At 40.1% G+C, this 15,173-nt stretch overlaps 3 protein-coding genes across 3 annotated transcripts; 2 read left to right on the top strand and 1 right to left on the bottom strand.

The window, feature by feature from the left end:
* The first annotated feature begins 28 nt into the window (after positions 1-28).
* Positions 29-4,277, top strand: LOC134790199 (DNA repair protein complementing XP-A cells homolog). The gene is made up of 5 exons (XM_063761030.1): positions 29-158; positions 484-700; positions 984-1,208; positions 2,059-2,221; positions 3,097-4,277. The coding sequence occupies exons 2-5, from the start codon at positions 486-488 to the stop codon at positions 3,370-3,372; spliced, it is 879 nt and encodes a 292-aa protein (XP_063617100.1). The 5' UTR covers positions 29-158; positions 484-485; the 3' UTR covers positions 3,373-4,277.
* Positions 4,278-6,168: 1,891 nt separating this feature from the next.
* LOC134790218 (zinc finger protein 706-like) lies at positions 6,169-8,810 on the bottom strand. Its single transcript, XM_063761053.1, has 3 exons — positions 8,600-8,810; positions 8,273-8,416; positions 6,169-6,427 (listed from the first exon to the last, which is right to left on the bottom strand). The coding sequence occupies exons 2-3, from the start codon at positions 8,414-8,416 to the stop codon at positions 6,338-6,340; spliced, it is 234 nt and encodes a 77-aa protein (XP_063617123.1). The 5' UTR covers positions 8,600-8,810; the 3' UTR covers positions 6,169-6,337.
* A 200-nt stretch (positions 8,811-9,010) lies between these two features.
* On the top strand, positions 9,011-14,998 carry LOC134790112 (probable malonyl-CoA-acyl carrier protein transacylase, mitochondrial). Its single transcript, XM_063760895.1, has 6 exons — positions 9,011-9,073; positions 9,193-9,532; positions 10,510-10,780; positions 11,379-11,513; positions 13,157-13,384; positions 14,721-14,998. The coding sequence occupies exons 2-6, from the start codon at positions 9,213-9,215 to the stop codon at positions 14,910-14,912; spliced, it is 1,146 nt and encodes a 381-aa protein (XP_063616965.1). The 5' UTR covers positions 9,011-9,073; positions 9,193-9,212; the 3' UTR covers positions 14,913-14,998.
* The last annotated feature ends 175 nt before the right edge of the window (positions 14,999-15,173 follow it).

The following is a 15,173-nucleotide window of genomic DNA, read 5'->3' as shown; positions in this document are numbered from 1 at the left end:
GTTTAGCCTATACCTCGATTTTTTGTGGGGTTCAACATCGCATCATCGCATGTAAAATTTAATATCGAACTGGCTTGGCGCCAAATAAATATTTACATGTGCTTACAAAAATCAGGTTACTGAGGAAAATAGAGCCACTGCTTTATCAAGAACACCAGGTAAACAATAAACCGTATACGATTTAACTAACGGTTGGTGAGAGTAATAAAATTATGGTTGACTACGATCTGTCTCACATTGCAAGAAAAAGTACGCTCCATAGAAGATTAGTTTTCATTATTAGGACAAAATAACTTAAATATATATTATAAGTTTGATATATATTTTATTTGTTCAACTGTTTTGATAAATGATCAGAGCGAGTATCCGGGTCCACACAGAGCGAGCATCGCGCGAATGCTCGCTCTATGTGGACCCGGCTAATAATAATTTAAACATTTGTTAAGAATATTGTTGTTTTTAAATCAAATTTATTCTTGTCAGGTATGGCGAGCACCTGTGAGCTGCCTCGCAGTGAAAATATCCCCGTGGACTCAGATGTGCCCACAAATGCAGGAGACACCTCAAATACCAGCGACACCAGCACCAGTGATACTAGTTCGGGTACCACACTGACTGCAGCTCAGCGGGCTCGTATAGAGCGACAGCGGCAGAAGGCACGCGCTCTGCACGATGCGCGACTTATTAAACTTCATCCTGCGTTAGTAATCACATAAGCTGTGTTCCTATTCTGCGTAGTAAAATGACTTTGCGATTAGGCAGAGTTTATTAACCAATCATCCTGACTGTACAGTCAAGTGTAAAAAAATATTGGTGCACAAATCATCTCAAAAATATGTCCCATAGCTCTTATGTCAGCGTATTAAGAACGGGACATATTTTTGAGTAAGTTGTCTACACCCAAATTTTTACACTTGACTGAACAAATGTCTAGAATGTTTTCACTTGATGAAGTTGTAACAATAAATTTTGTTTCCCCGCAGCGTTAAAGAAGCGGTATCCTCTTCAGTAGCTGGCACCCGTGCTCGCGACACAGGCGGCGGCTTCCTTCTAGAGGAAGATGAGCCTGAGACCAAGATCAAGAAGGTCCAAGCACCAGCCCCAGTGGTCCATGAGAGTGAGCAGCCACACTGCTTGGAGTGTGACAAACCGTTCCCCATGTCTTACCTGTTTGACACGTTCGACTACAGCGTGTGTGATGAGTGCAGGTAAGCAATGAATCCCTCTTCGAATGCTCCAGGACTCATTAGATAGTAAGGCCACAAGGACCAACTTTGACTTAGCATCATTATTCATTAACATGTTACATAGAGTTAGTGTCTCTTATATCTTAAATAGCCATATAGTAGTAAGTTTTCTTGTGACCCAAGATCCGGGGACCAGTATTAGTTAGACCAAGCTTAGTTGGCAGCGATTTTGATAACCCAGACTGTGCAAGTGTTATTTAAACGTCATAATTCTACCAACTTAGCTTGGTCTCGTCTATGTATTTTTGCCACCATAAATGTTGTGTTGACTTGTGAAAGAGTGCTTGAGGCCAACTTGCTGAATATTTTTTTAATAAAAAAACAACGGGTTGCACTCTGGGAGTGCCGGCAGATGTGAAAACTCAGTATTCACTTCAAAAATATTCATAACAGCGCCATCTAGTGCAAAATGTCTGCAGCACTATGTATAATTGAGGTTAACGCCATCTAGCGTTATTTCGTCGCATTACTTGAAACCCCTAAGCACATCACTGTTAGTACTCGAGTTATATTGTACAAATAATTAGAGGGAAACTCACTAGATGGCATTTAAATCAAAAAAGAAAAACTCAATGACATTGTAACAGTTTTTCGATCAGGTCACGTGTCCGTCTTACGAATCTTACCTGTCGCGAGTTTAACATTTTTTCCCCATCACAAAAAGTGCACAGCGCCACTAAAGAAGTTTTCACTTCAAAAATGCTTTTATTAAAGCAAGAAAAAGAAAGATATAGTCATGAAACTGTGTATCAATTACACGGTCCATTACAAATGGCAGCACTCCTAGCTTTAACAATCTCATCATTCACAGGAATGATGAGACCCACTCGCTCATAACCCGCACGGAGGCCAAGACGGAGTTCCTGTTGAAAGACTGCGACCTGGATAAGCGGCCGCCGCCGCTGCGCTGTATAAGACGTCGCAACCCACACAAGGCTCACTACAGCGACATGCGGCTCTATCTGCGGGCTCAGGTACAGGTCCTTAACCCTTTACCAGGCTGACATTTTAAAAAATGACAATCAGTTTCATTTATTTTTTAATCAAATGTCAGTCTTACTCATCGAAAATAGAACACATATATTTGAAGTGCCGTATGTGGGAAATATATATCCTTTAGCCTGGTAAAGGGTAAGTTTACCACATTTCTAATTTCTACGCAGTTCAATATCAAGGGGCTGACGGCAAATTCCTTGAAAAAGGGGTAAAGGTCGCCCACGGAGGCTACCCGTTGAAAAGGAGGCATCAGCTGGACTTGGCTGGACGCAGCTGGAGGAGGCCGCGCAGGACCGTGAATTATGGAAATCTGATGAGGGACAACAGGATAACATCATCTACTCCAGCGGTCGGCAACCAGCGGCCCGCGAGCCTCCCTGGCTATTTTGTATGTAATATTGACAAATGACAATGTCTGATAAAGTCATAAATATTAGCAGACTACACAATATGGGACTTAATCGCGTATTTAAGTTTTAAGTCCCGTTGTGTAGTCTGATAATGTTTAATAATCGTGAAAGTTTAAATCAGTGTAAAGTCATAAATATTAACAAAGTGCGGCCCGCGTCCACTTCGTTATCTGATGTGGCCCTTGGCTGCTAAAAGGTTGCCGACCGCTGATCTACTCAGTTGGCTGAGTAACATTGTTCCAGTGTTAGTGTATGGGTGCCAATAGAACTCCATTTCCACCGGATTGCCTCATTTTCAGACAGTTGACCAATTTTATTTTTCCTCCCTCCCTCAAGGATCTGCACAACTACCGATGCACTGCCCTCATCCGTTCTCTACTACCTTTTTGGTCGTTTCCTTGGCTTGACTAATTTTTTAATTTTTAATTTTTTCTTTTTTCTAGGTGGAGGCACGCGCACTAGAAGTCTGGGGCAGCGAGGAAGCCTTAGAGGCCGAACACGAAGCGCGCGAAAAACGCCGCGAAAAAGCCCAAGAGACCAGCACGAAACGGAAACTGCGCGAACTTCGCATGGCGGCCCGTTCGTCGCTCTTCGAAGGAAGGAAGGCCATACATGGCCATACGCATGAGTGGGGGGAGGAGACGTATGACGAGGACAGCGATAGTTATAGTAGAGTGTGTAAGACGTGCGGACATACAGAGACTTATGAGAAGATGTAGGTTTTAATAGTTGTAGTGTGTTATTTAAAGCTGCCTTAGGTGATCTTAACATTAAATGCAGCTCTGATCGTTATGTACCACCGCCCACACCGTTAACTGTCCATCGGTAAACCTTATTCATCATCATCAGATATGATAAGCCAGAGGACGTCCACTGCTGGACATAGGCCTCCCCCAGAGAGTGCCACAATGACCGGTCTTGCGCCACCCGCATCCAGCGGACTCCCGCGACCTTTACCAGGTCGTCAGTCCACCTTGTGGGGGGTCTACCCACGCTGCGCCTTCCGGTACGTGGTCGCCACTCGAGAACCTTTCCGCCCCAACGGCCATCGGTTCTACGGGCAATGTGCCCGCCCACTGCCACTTAAGTTTAGCGATTCGGAGGGCTACATCGGTTACTTTGGTTCTGCTGCGGATGGCCTCATTTCTGATGCGATCACGCAGAGAGACTCCAAGCATAGCCCTCTCCATTGCCCTTTGGGTAACTTTGAGCCTTCTTATGAGGCAGGCACACCCTTAAACCTAAAGTTAAAAGTGTTGCTGTTTGTACATACGTCGCTTTGTCTCGCTCACAGACCGGACCGGCGTGCGAATCATCTTCTGTGTGATAATGTTACAAAATTGTGAAATGTAGTATTGGGATCCCATTTATAAGCAAATTTTATCGGCATCGAAGCCTCAGTGGATTAGTATTAAACATTAAAATAAGTGTTGTATGGCATTTGATCAATTTTAAATGAAAAATGTGCACTGCCATTGTTGTAATAGGTAGTAATAATAATTTAATTTAATGAAAAATGCCTGATTTACCACAGTTACCTGTATAGATATAAATCATGATTTGTTTACTTACCTTCAATGTATTTATAAGCATAAAGTATAATTTTATTAATTCGAACCTTTTATTACTTTTTATTTTTACATCAACGTTCAAGTTGTCCAATCGCCAAGTGAAATGCAACCTTAAGTAGAAGCATTACAGCTGCTATTAGATTTTCTCGCTGGCGGGATATTTAGTAGTCTAATGGGTCGGTCGGTCTTGGGTTCGACGACGGTGCCGCCCTTCCACACATCGATTGAAACCCCTTTTCTACCCTACCTATGTATTATCTAATCCTTTGCCTATGTATTAGTTATGATTGTTATAATAAATGCTTGATATGTTTTTAATAGTCTAATAGTAAACACAAATGGGTAATTTTTGATTGATGTGTTTATATTTAAAATCCTAACTAAATTTAATCAAATCTACCAAAGCTGTCACTTTCCTTGTTGTGATTGGCTGTTTGAAACTAAACGAAATAAATAAATGTTTAGTGGTTCAGTTTGTTTTTATTAACTATATCAATGAGCATCACATTTTTTCTGGAAAGTAAATAGATTTAACGTTATTTAATTAGGATTTTAAATTTAGCTTTTATTATAAACACATAATTTACACCTTAGGGTGGTATTCCATCTGTCCAATATCTTGGTCCAATATGTATTTTGTCTCACAATTTGCATAATGAGAGAGTGAGACGCACTGAGATTGGACAGGTAGAATACCACCCATACACATTTTGTTTAGATTAAAATTCTTCCTCGCACACTTTACTTTTGCCTAAAAACATCACCATGAGACGTTTATACGCCTTCAGCTGTCGGTACTTTGTGAACCACCATTATAGCCAAAGCAAAAACAGTGCATCTTCATAGCAAATGTTGTTAATGCCAGATTGGTGAAACTTAAGTCGTTCTAATACAAATACATTAATAATGCTAATAAAGTTTATGCACGTTCAATTGTTCAAGTTAACGCTGTGAAGTCTCTTGACGTAAAGCAATACCTTTCCATGTTTCTACGTAGGTATTAAATGAGTGTGACGAATTTGCTGATAAGAAGTGCGAGTACGAAAAACGAACACTTTCAAACTTATTTACATTTAGACTCGATTAAGTCTCGTTTTAGTAAATAAATCAACCTTTTAACCGCCGTAGACTGATATATAAGACATACAAAATCGGGCTAATTTTGCCGCGGTCTTCAAGACAAAACTTCGTCCCGCTGGCGACACGAGGACGCTCGATGAGAAATTCTATGGCGGTTAAACATTGACATAGATATTTATGGACTGGCCTTACGGGCACTAAAAAACCGGGCAAGTGCGAGTCGGACTCGCGCACGAAGGGTTCCGTAGCATAATGCAAAAAAAAAAAACAAAAAAAAGCAAAAAAAAAAAACGGTCACCCATCCAAATACTGACCACTCCCGACGTTGCTTAACTTTGGCCAAAAATCACGTTTGTTGTATGGGAGCCCCATTTAAATCTTTATTTTATTCTGTTTTTAGTATTTGTTGTTATAGCGGCAACAGAAATACATCATCTGTGAAAATTTCAACTGTCTAGCTATCACGGTTCGTGAGATACAGCCTGGTGACAGACGGACGGACGGACGGACGGACGGACGGACGGACGGACGGACGGACGGACGGACGGACGGACGGACAGCGAAGTCTTAGTAATAGGGTCCCGTTTTACCCTTTGGGTACGGAACCCTAAAAATGGTACTAGTTCAGCGGTGTTACTCACGAATTCCAGCCAATCGTGCAGTCTAACGCAACTAGTTGCGACCAATAGCGCGCGTGATGCGAACTCATCAACCAATCGCGTTGTAGCGGTGTCACAACGCTGTACTGGCCCCTGTCATGCCTCATTATTATTGCCCGTTAAGCCAGTCCCTAGATATCTATGTCAATGCGGTTAAAAGGTTAAGATGTCATGTTGCATGTAATTTTTAAATAAAATTCTCATAAAAAAAGATTGTATAATTTATTCTAGCCGGGAGCTGGGGGCTTGGCTCGAGTCATGTACATTGTACGAGAACAAATACGAGTGAAGTTTGTCTAGACGGTAACAAATATTTTTTACAAATCTTAAGAATTAAATAAGTGTTTTAAAACTAAATGCTGAGAAATGCAGTGTTAGATGGCCTTTAGGTCTTCGGGGAGCTCGTTCTTGGGATGCTTATTCTCGAAGTGCTGCTTGTAGGTTTTTGGGTCTGGCATCTGAGCCTGGAAATGAAATGTAAAATTTAAAAAAAAAATAATTTACAATCAAAATTCATATCTTGTCAACTGGGAAAGGTGTATGTGATGGTAAAGGGAGGGGAGCCAGAGGACATTAAATTTATCAATAGGTATACATATTTTTTCCTTTTTCAATTACAATAAGGCAGTGGTTCCCAAAGAGTTGACTGGGCTACGGCCCACCTAATAAAAACCCACCCACCAATGGGTTGCGACCCATAGTTTGCGAAATGCTGCAATAAGGTGAATAAGGTATATTATTATAGCTGGTCATGCAGATCTTGTCAGTAGAAAAAGGCGGCAAATTCGAAAAATGTAAGCACGAAGGGATATCGTCTCATAGAAAATTTGAATTTCGCGCCTTTTTCTACTGACAAGATCTGCTTGACCAGCTATATTTTAATGCTCCGAAGTTCTGGAGTCTTAGAAAGATTAATGTCATTAATAGTCTATGTAAATATCATTAATAACATCCAATAACATAACACAGCTGCCAGAATAATAAATATTCACAAATTGCCATTACAAACAGCCTGAACAAATATTCTGAGCTCACTTGTTTATATTTCATTATAATAATATCATAATGACATTACTGACACTATTCCATTGTCAATTAAATTGATAATACTTGTGTAATCTTTTTGGTTTAACATTTGGGTGGATGAATTTTGGTCACTCATAAATAATTTCTCAATTTGAATTGTCATGATCATGTCTCCTGGGTAACTTTTTAATAGGGGCAGGGCACCCATATGACTTAATTCCTAATTAATAACTAGGTTAGCTAATTTTCAGACATTTGAGCCATTTTCTTTATAGCTCATGGAGAAATGGAAAGATTGGAAAGCCAATCTCCGCATTGTTTAAGAATATAATTTAAAGGCCTCTTTAAAACAATGGATATAATATAATATAACAACAACAACAATACATATAAATAATAATAATATAATATAATTTTAATTAAAGCATGCTACCATCTAAGTATGTATAGTAGACAGATTAACAAATAAATCCCATTAACCCATTTTATTAGATCCACAAAATAAAGTTTATTACATTTGAGATAATAGATAATTATCCTAATTACCAGAGGTTGAGGAATTACTAAGTAGTCTTTATTACAAGATAACAGTAGGCATTAAAAGGTAAACAAGATAATGACTTGAGAATATGTATTATTAATGTTTGTAAATAAATTTTATAGGCTATGGCACACTCTTTGTGGTTTTATCTGCTTTCACATATTGCAATACTAAATAATAACTTCTAGATTGTAAGTTAGTTATTCACAATTAGAAGTTCTAGTATTTGTGAAGAGACAGACAAGACCACCTCAAGATGTTATAAAATAAATATGTACATACAAATAAATACATATAAATAAATACATAAGATTTTATTAAATCGAGGGATTATTTATTAAAAATACTTAATTTCCAGATAATTGTCAAAGCTTGCAGGATTGAAATGGAATAAAAAAAAAGATTGAAAGACTAATCAGTTATTTTAAAGTACAATTTTAATTTGTCTGGAAATGATTGAAATTGCAATGGAATACCTTTCTTTAAGCAGCAGGGCAGCTAGTGCATAAACTGCTGGTGAGGGTCCATCTGTACAACCTCGTCAGCCTTAGACATTACTAGCTTCGCACGGGTTAACAAATTGTACACCAAAACCTTCCTCAAGAATCACTCTATTGATAGGTGAAAACTGCATGAAAATCTTTTCAGTTGTTTTTGAGTTTATCGCGAACAAACAGACAGACGCAGCGCGGGACTTTGTTTTATAAGGTGTAGTGATTTCTAGAGAAGTAGTGAAAGTTACCTTGCATAGCACACAGACGTGTACGAGAGCCTTTTGCGCGGCCTTCTTCTGGTCGGTGGCGCTGTGCCCCTGCTGCTTCTTCATCTTCGACTGTTTCTCCGCCGCCTTCGCCTGCGACTGGATCTTCTGCTGTCCGCGAGCCATCTGCAATCAAACAAATAGCATAGCTTTGGTCAGACCATTGTCACTTCGACTCTGTGCTTAACTGTGACAGACATTACGAACAAATAAAAGTAACGTATAACACGTTCCCGGACAAATTCCGATTGTTGTGCATCTAATGCCACGTAACTGCATTTTACAAGATATGGTTAAAACGTGGTTTACCTTTGAGGGAAAGCTGTGTCCGGTGGTAATGAACTCGGAACTGTAAACTAGGCGCTTTGCACCTGTTTAAAACCCTTATTTATTTTAGAGCGTAGTCTCGCCAGACGCTTAGCTCGTAAATGTGATAAGAATCGGGGCAGAAAAATAATACTGGAGAAAAGAATCTCGGAGATTACCTACAAATCACATCACAAAATTTAGACAATGGTAGATGACAGCATCGCCAGGCGACGAATAAGTTCCGCTTACGTTTAAAACCGCCCGAAAAAATAAACAAATGTATGTCAAATAAATTGAACTCAAATAGTCATCAAATAGTGATGTAAAATGTGCGAATAATTACAAATCTGCCGTTTGAGATGCGTTTGAGTGAACTAACAAAAAAAAGTTAAAAAAACGCCTCAAAGCTGTCAGAACTTAGAAGGGTGAATGTTTGTGCAAAAGTTTTATGAAGTTTTCTCTACAAATACCACGGTAAATTAAGGTTTTAGCTTTTTATATGAATAATATTTATCTATTGTAATAAATCATCCAGTTACGAATTAACCATATTTATCGAAATAACACGATAACAACTGTGATTCTACTTTTAGGTTAAGTTTGTATCGTACGGATGCTCTGTGCGAGGCGGGTATGGAGCGCTGGCTCACTCCGCCGAGGCCTGGCCAGCGGTGACGACAGTCCCCTAAAGCGGCTACTTGACGGCGCTGCGACGTACGGGGAGCCGGCTGCGCAGGGCGAGGGCGAATTGCGATGGGCCACGCAACCTTATGCGCGCCGCGGTCCTGAGGCGCCGGTACGACGGGTCGAGCCTGCAGATACTACGGTGCTTCTGTTCCCGGGACAAGGCTCGCAGCGCGTTGGCATGGGCCGCAAGTTAGCGCACTTGCCTGCTGCAAGAGACCTTTACGAACTTGCTTCAAAAATACTGAAGTGCGTACCATCTCCTCAACACTGGAAATGTATTTTAAAGCATAATATGTTATGTTAACCAACAGAATTTTATGACCTGACTTTTATTGCTTAAATTTGCATGTACAACATGCTGGCAAATTTAATTTTTAAAAGATATTTGCAAAACCAAGCCTGTGACAATTAGCAGTCTACTATTAGAAGAGGGTAAGAGTTGCATCATGCATAATAGAAGTGTAATTAATTTTATGAATATATTTATTGCTTGAATAAAGTTATTCTAACTATAATTGTTATTAGGTGAATTGAAAAATAAATGTCTTTAGACAATAGGGGATATTACGCGAAGGAGGAGGTGCTACTACCACTATCCGTCACAATGTGGGGGTCTACCGCGAAATAAGAAAAATCGAAATTTTGTTATCTAACCTCTCTGTCACTAATTTTAATTTTTAACAAGCAGAAACGTCTGTGAACGATGCTATTAAGCTTAGAATAAATTTAAAAGTGGAAAAATTACTGTCCTGGGCGAGACCTGAACTCACGGTAGATGTCGCTAAGGGTCCCCTTGACCCGTAATATGGTGGAAAGATTTGCTGGCTACGGATGGGGTCTTGGTAGCCACCAGCCATGGATGGCGGAGCAACTGGAGTGTCGATCCGGAGGCCGTGAGTTCAGGACCCGCCCAGGTCAGTAATTTTTCCACTTTTAAATTTATTCTAAGCTCTCTATCACTCTTGCATATTCGAGCGATAAAGAGGCAGATAGCTAAATGTCGATTTTCGCGTGTCCCTTGTTAACAAACCGCCTTGATGCATCAATATCATATATTATTGTCTGTGAAAACTTGTCTAAAAATAGTTTAAGGCACAGTATGTATAAGTTAATCTATGGTTTACTAGAAGAGCTAGTGCTGCACTCTGGCGGCAGAACATTGTAGTAATATCCCCTATTATATTCAATTTTATTGATCTATTAGAATGATTTCTTTTTTACAGATGGGATGTCTGGCGCGTGTGCACCGAAGGCCCAGCGGACGAGCTGAACGCGCGCTGCCAGCCGGCCATCGTGGTGACGTCCCTGGCCGCGCTGGAGGCGCTGCGCGACACGCGGCCGGCGGCGCTGGGGCGCGCGCGGGCGGCGGCGGGGTTCTCGCTCGGGGAGCTCGCGGCGCTCGCGTGGGCGGGCGCGCTGCCGCTGGAGCGCGCGCTGCGGCTGGCCGAGATACGGCAGACCGCTATGGCGGCCGCGGCGAAGGAACGTCCTCAGGTATGGTAAAGATTAAAAGCACGGATAAAACATGCTTATATACCGCGTCTACCTTAACTCTAAATTACCATTTTCAGGTACTCGGGTAGACGCCAGAGCTAGCCCTGTTTCTATTTTTGACTTATAATCTATTGAGTGGAAATATTTGCTGTCCATGGATGAGATCCTGATAGCTCAGATGGCAGAGCACTGGGATGGTGATCCAGCGGTCGTGAGTTCAAGTCTCACCAAAGACAGTAAATCTTTCCACTTTTAAATTTTATTCTAAGCTTATTTGCTGATGACTAGTATAAACCAAATATAATGACTTCCCATATTGGCTGATGGAATAAATTCTTTACTTACTTAAAGAAAAACTATTAATAAGGTCGAGGAAAACCTCAAAAACGATGGGCAGACGACATGATACAACTAGCTGGAAAGTACTGGATGGAAACAGCAAAAAACAGAAAGAAATGGAAGGGTAAATAGGAGGCTTTCACCCAGCAGGGATCAATGCAATCAAAAGTGCAGCCAATCTAACATAAAATAACGTAAAGCACTGAGCAAATAAAGCTATAATAATAATAATTAATAATCGTGTCAAATTTGTCCGCAGGCTTTGCTAACAGTATGGCTGGCCGCTGACGCTAACCTGCCCCACGCAATGCTCCGCGCAAGAGAGCATGCTGAAACACAGGGCCTGTCCGACCCTGTGTGTCAGGTTGCCAACTATTTATACCCACACTGCAAGGTAATTCCTATGAGAATGACTTAACAAACTACAACCATATTATATTGCAATAAGGATTACACTGGTCAGTACACTGTGTCTATGGTTCCTACAAAACTCTAGGAATAAAGACTGTAAAGTCTGTACCTACCTCATCGTCATCTTTCTCGTGCTATCCTGCCATTTTCCCACGGCTCATGGGAGCCTGGGGTCCGCTTGTCAACTAATCCTAAGAATTGGCGTAGGCACTAGTCGACTGCCATTTGACCTTCCAACCCAGAGAGGAAACTAGGCCTTATGTGGATTAGTCCGGTTTCCTCACGATGTTTGTACCTACCTATTTAAAATAAAATAATTAACTCAATACTGTTAATTTACTTTAGTTCCACAATTCTAAAGACGACATAAGTAAATGTATAGACTTTTTTTATTGTGGTGTAGCATTATCAATATTATCATAGCTCCTGACCATAGACTTATAATATATAAAGACGGTGTCTCAGCGAGCTGTCACTGTTGCCACTTTTGTTTAGTGTACGATTAACAATGTGGCCCACCTTGCTGTAGCCATGTCGATAAAGTCATATCGATAAACTATCGACATTTCTTGCAATTTTAATTTTACTTCAAAGGCTTAACGATACCTAAAATGAACAAAAACGCTTTTATTCTTTATTGTGGTTATCAGATCACAATTTTATAGTCACGCCCCAGCAGGGAACCAAGGGAAAGTTCGGATATTTAATTAAAATACATAAATACCTCCTAAAATAGGTGTTCCGCAATAATTGAATTATATTATTATATTATAATATATTCATTATCCATTAGCATTTCAATTATGTTTATGTTTAACGAAGATATTGAAGCTTCAATTAATCTCTATTTCGTTCCGCTGTGTAGCGTCTATCGATATATAACATGATTAAAATCGACTTTTCACATCCCTAAAAGAGCACACATATACGCTTTTACGCACACATATACAGCCTGGGCGCATCAAGAAAGGCAACACTTGATTTGAAGTTCATCTTGTCAACAGTATGGTTGTCCCTTTTTGACAAACGGCATTTTTAAAAGAGCGAGGAGAGAGAAATGATACTAGTTGCTGCGCCGTGAAAGAGAACAGAAAACGTTGGGCCCTTGCTCCTGACGGTTTTTTTATTTATAATAACATCTAATAAACTATCTTCTGACAAAGTATGAAACGGGAGGCGATGAAAAAAATTATTCTATTTATATACATGTTTCAGTGGCTGCCATTCCTCAACCCACCAACGGAGCGCCAGCTGACGTCCATGGGGGATCATCATACATAGCCCTTAACCAATATACGAGTTATCGCCGGGAAGGTGATTGGTCATGGAAATCTGTTCGTGGCTCGCGGTCCATAAAGATTTCTTGTAATTTGTGTCCATGGGCGGCGGTAATCGCTTACCATCAGGCGATCCGTCTGCTCGTTTGACTCCTATGTCATAAAAAAATATATTTTAAGTTTTGATCTATTTAAGTTCTGTTCATCAACCACAACCAATTTGCAACCAATAGACTGATGAACGCAAATTTTGTGAACGACTTTACGATTTCTGACGGTCTGGTGCAACCGGGCCATATATCCTAAATGATAATCCATGTTTTTATTATTTCTTTTGTTTTAAAACAAGGTAGTCGGCGGCGATGAAGAAGCTTTAAAATTCCTCGAAAAACGCGGCGCAGAATTCGGCATTCGGCGTTCAGCGCGCGTCGCTGGTGCGGCCGGCGCCTTCCATACTCCTCTGATGGCGCCCGTTACTAATATACTGAAAGAAGCGCTAATGTCTTGTGAGGTGGAGGCGCCTAGAGTTAAAGTGGTGTCCGCTGTGGATGCCAAACCTTATAGCGACGCTAGAGCGGTGAGTTTCATTTATGTTATTAGTGAAACCTAACAGGTAAATAAACAATACTCTTTTTATGACGCTTATTGACCGAAGCGAAGCGAAGGTCTACGTTTTGACTCGGGCATTTTGCTTTCGTATGTCCGGATGTTCTCCTCTACAGGTCGCAATTCTTAACCGATTCTCGTGAAATTTTGTGACCGAATTTTATGACTAAATAAAATTTTTTTGTCAATCCGGTTTTTGGAAATTTTTAAAAATGGCGGAGTCGTGATACCTGGCGCCTAAACAAATAGTCGTATCGATATCATAAGACTTTTTTCTTTTTGAGACATGTTTACAGAGTTAATAGCAAAAAATGCAGAAAAAAATTATCGCTGGTTTAGGCGGTATTTAGATATTTAATTTTAACTAATTTTAATTTGAGAAGGAGTAGCTAAATTTCGTCAACCCATCTAAGAACTATTTGGCTCAGTTTGTAAACGTTCGCTTTTTCTGTTTGCACAGAGGGTCTGGGTTCGATCCCCAGTAATTGTATGCTGGGATATTATAACTTTTTGTATTTTTTTACACATAAATTTCGTATTGTTTTTCTTTAATTTACTATACACCGTGTTTTTATTGAATTCCGTTAACTTCGGGGTATAGTTAAGTACGTTTATAAGAACTAAATGGCATAGTTAATTTTCAAAAAAAAAATTTTTTTTTGTTTTCTTTTTTGTTTTTTTTTTGTTTAAAAAGTAATTAAATGTAGCATATAGCGTTGTTGTAACACGGGCATTACATTTAACTCAACCAAACAATTGAAATCTGTGACATATCAATGTCATTTCGTACATCAATCGACCGAGATTGTACTTAAGTTTAGTAGCAAATGTATGAACTCATTCTAAACACTAATCAATATGTAAGCCGGCCCTAAGGCAAGTGTACACGCTTGTAGAGGCCTTATAGTAAAAAAAACAATTATGGATTATTTCCGAAATGGACTTAATTAGAACATCGGTGTCTTTGAGAAAGTTACTTGATTTAAGCTCAGGAATGCACCCTTGAAATTAACGGAAATCAAAAAAAACACGGTGTATTTAAAGCTCTTAGCACCATGTTATTTCAAGCTCTGCTCGCGAGGTCTACAGCTCACAGAGCCACTAGTTACTAATGTATTGAAAGAAGCATTGAAATAGTGCGAGACTTAAGCGCCTAGAGTTAAAGTAGCGTCAGCTGTAAATGCCAAACTTTAATTTATATTATACTAGTGAAACCTAGCAGTAGATATACAATAGTCCTCTGATGGCGCCCATTACTAATGTACTCAGATTTATTCTAGTCCAGTATTTATTTATTTTGTCCTCAGGTACGAAAAACGCTAGCGAAACACGCAGCGTCCCCGCAGCGTTGGGAACAAACGCTCCACGCGCTATACGCGCGGCCGCAAGGCGAGCGCTTCCCGCTCACCGTGGCGCTCGGCCCCGGCACGGCGCTCCGAGCCACGCTTAAACAAGTCAACGCTAAGGCGTGGGACTCCTCCATACAGATCGATGTGTAGACTGACGGTAGCTACTTTAGTAAGGTGTAAATATAGTTGTAAGATATACTGTTACATTTTGAAATAAAATGTGTTAAATCAAGAAAGTATTTAGTTATCATTACAAGCCTCTTCAAGAAGCTAGATTGCTTTTCTTACTGTTATGCTGTTTTAGGTACTAATGGTACAGTCAGCTTCATTATAATAGGTAGCATCCAAAGTATTCAAATATTTCGGTACACCATATTATTTGTATGGCGTACCGAACTATGAATACTTTGG

Source organism: Cydia splendana, chromosome 4 (assembly GCF_910591565.1).
Source record: "Cydia splendana chromosome 4, ilCydSple1.2, whole genome shotgun sequence".
NCBI lineage: Eukaryota > Metazoa > Arthropoda > Insecta > Lepidoptera > Tortricidae > Cydia > Cydia splendana.
Note: the sequence above shows the minus strand (reverse complement) of the source record. Positions and strands in the feature narration are given on the sequence as shown.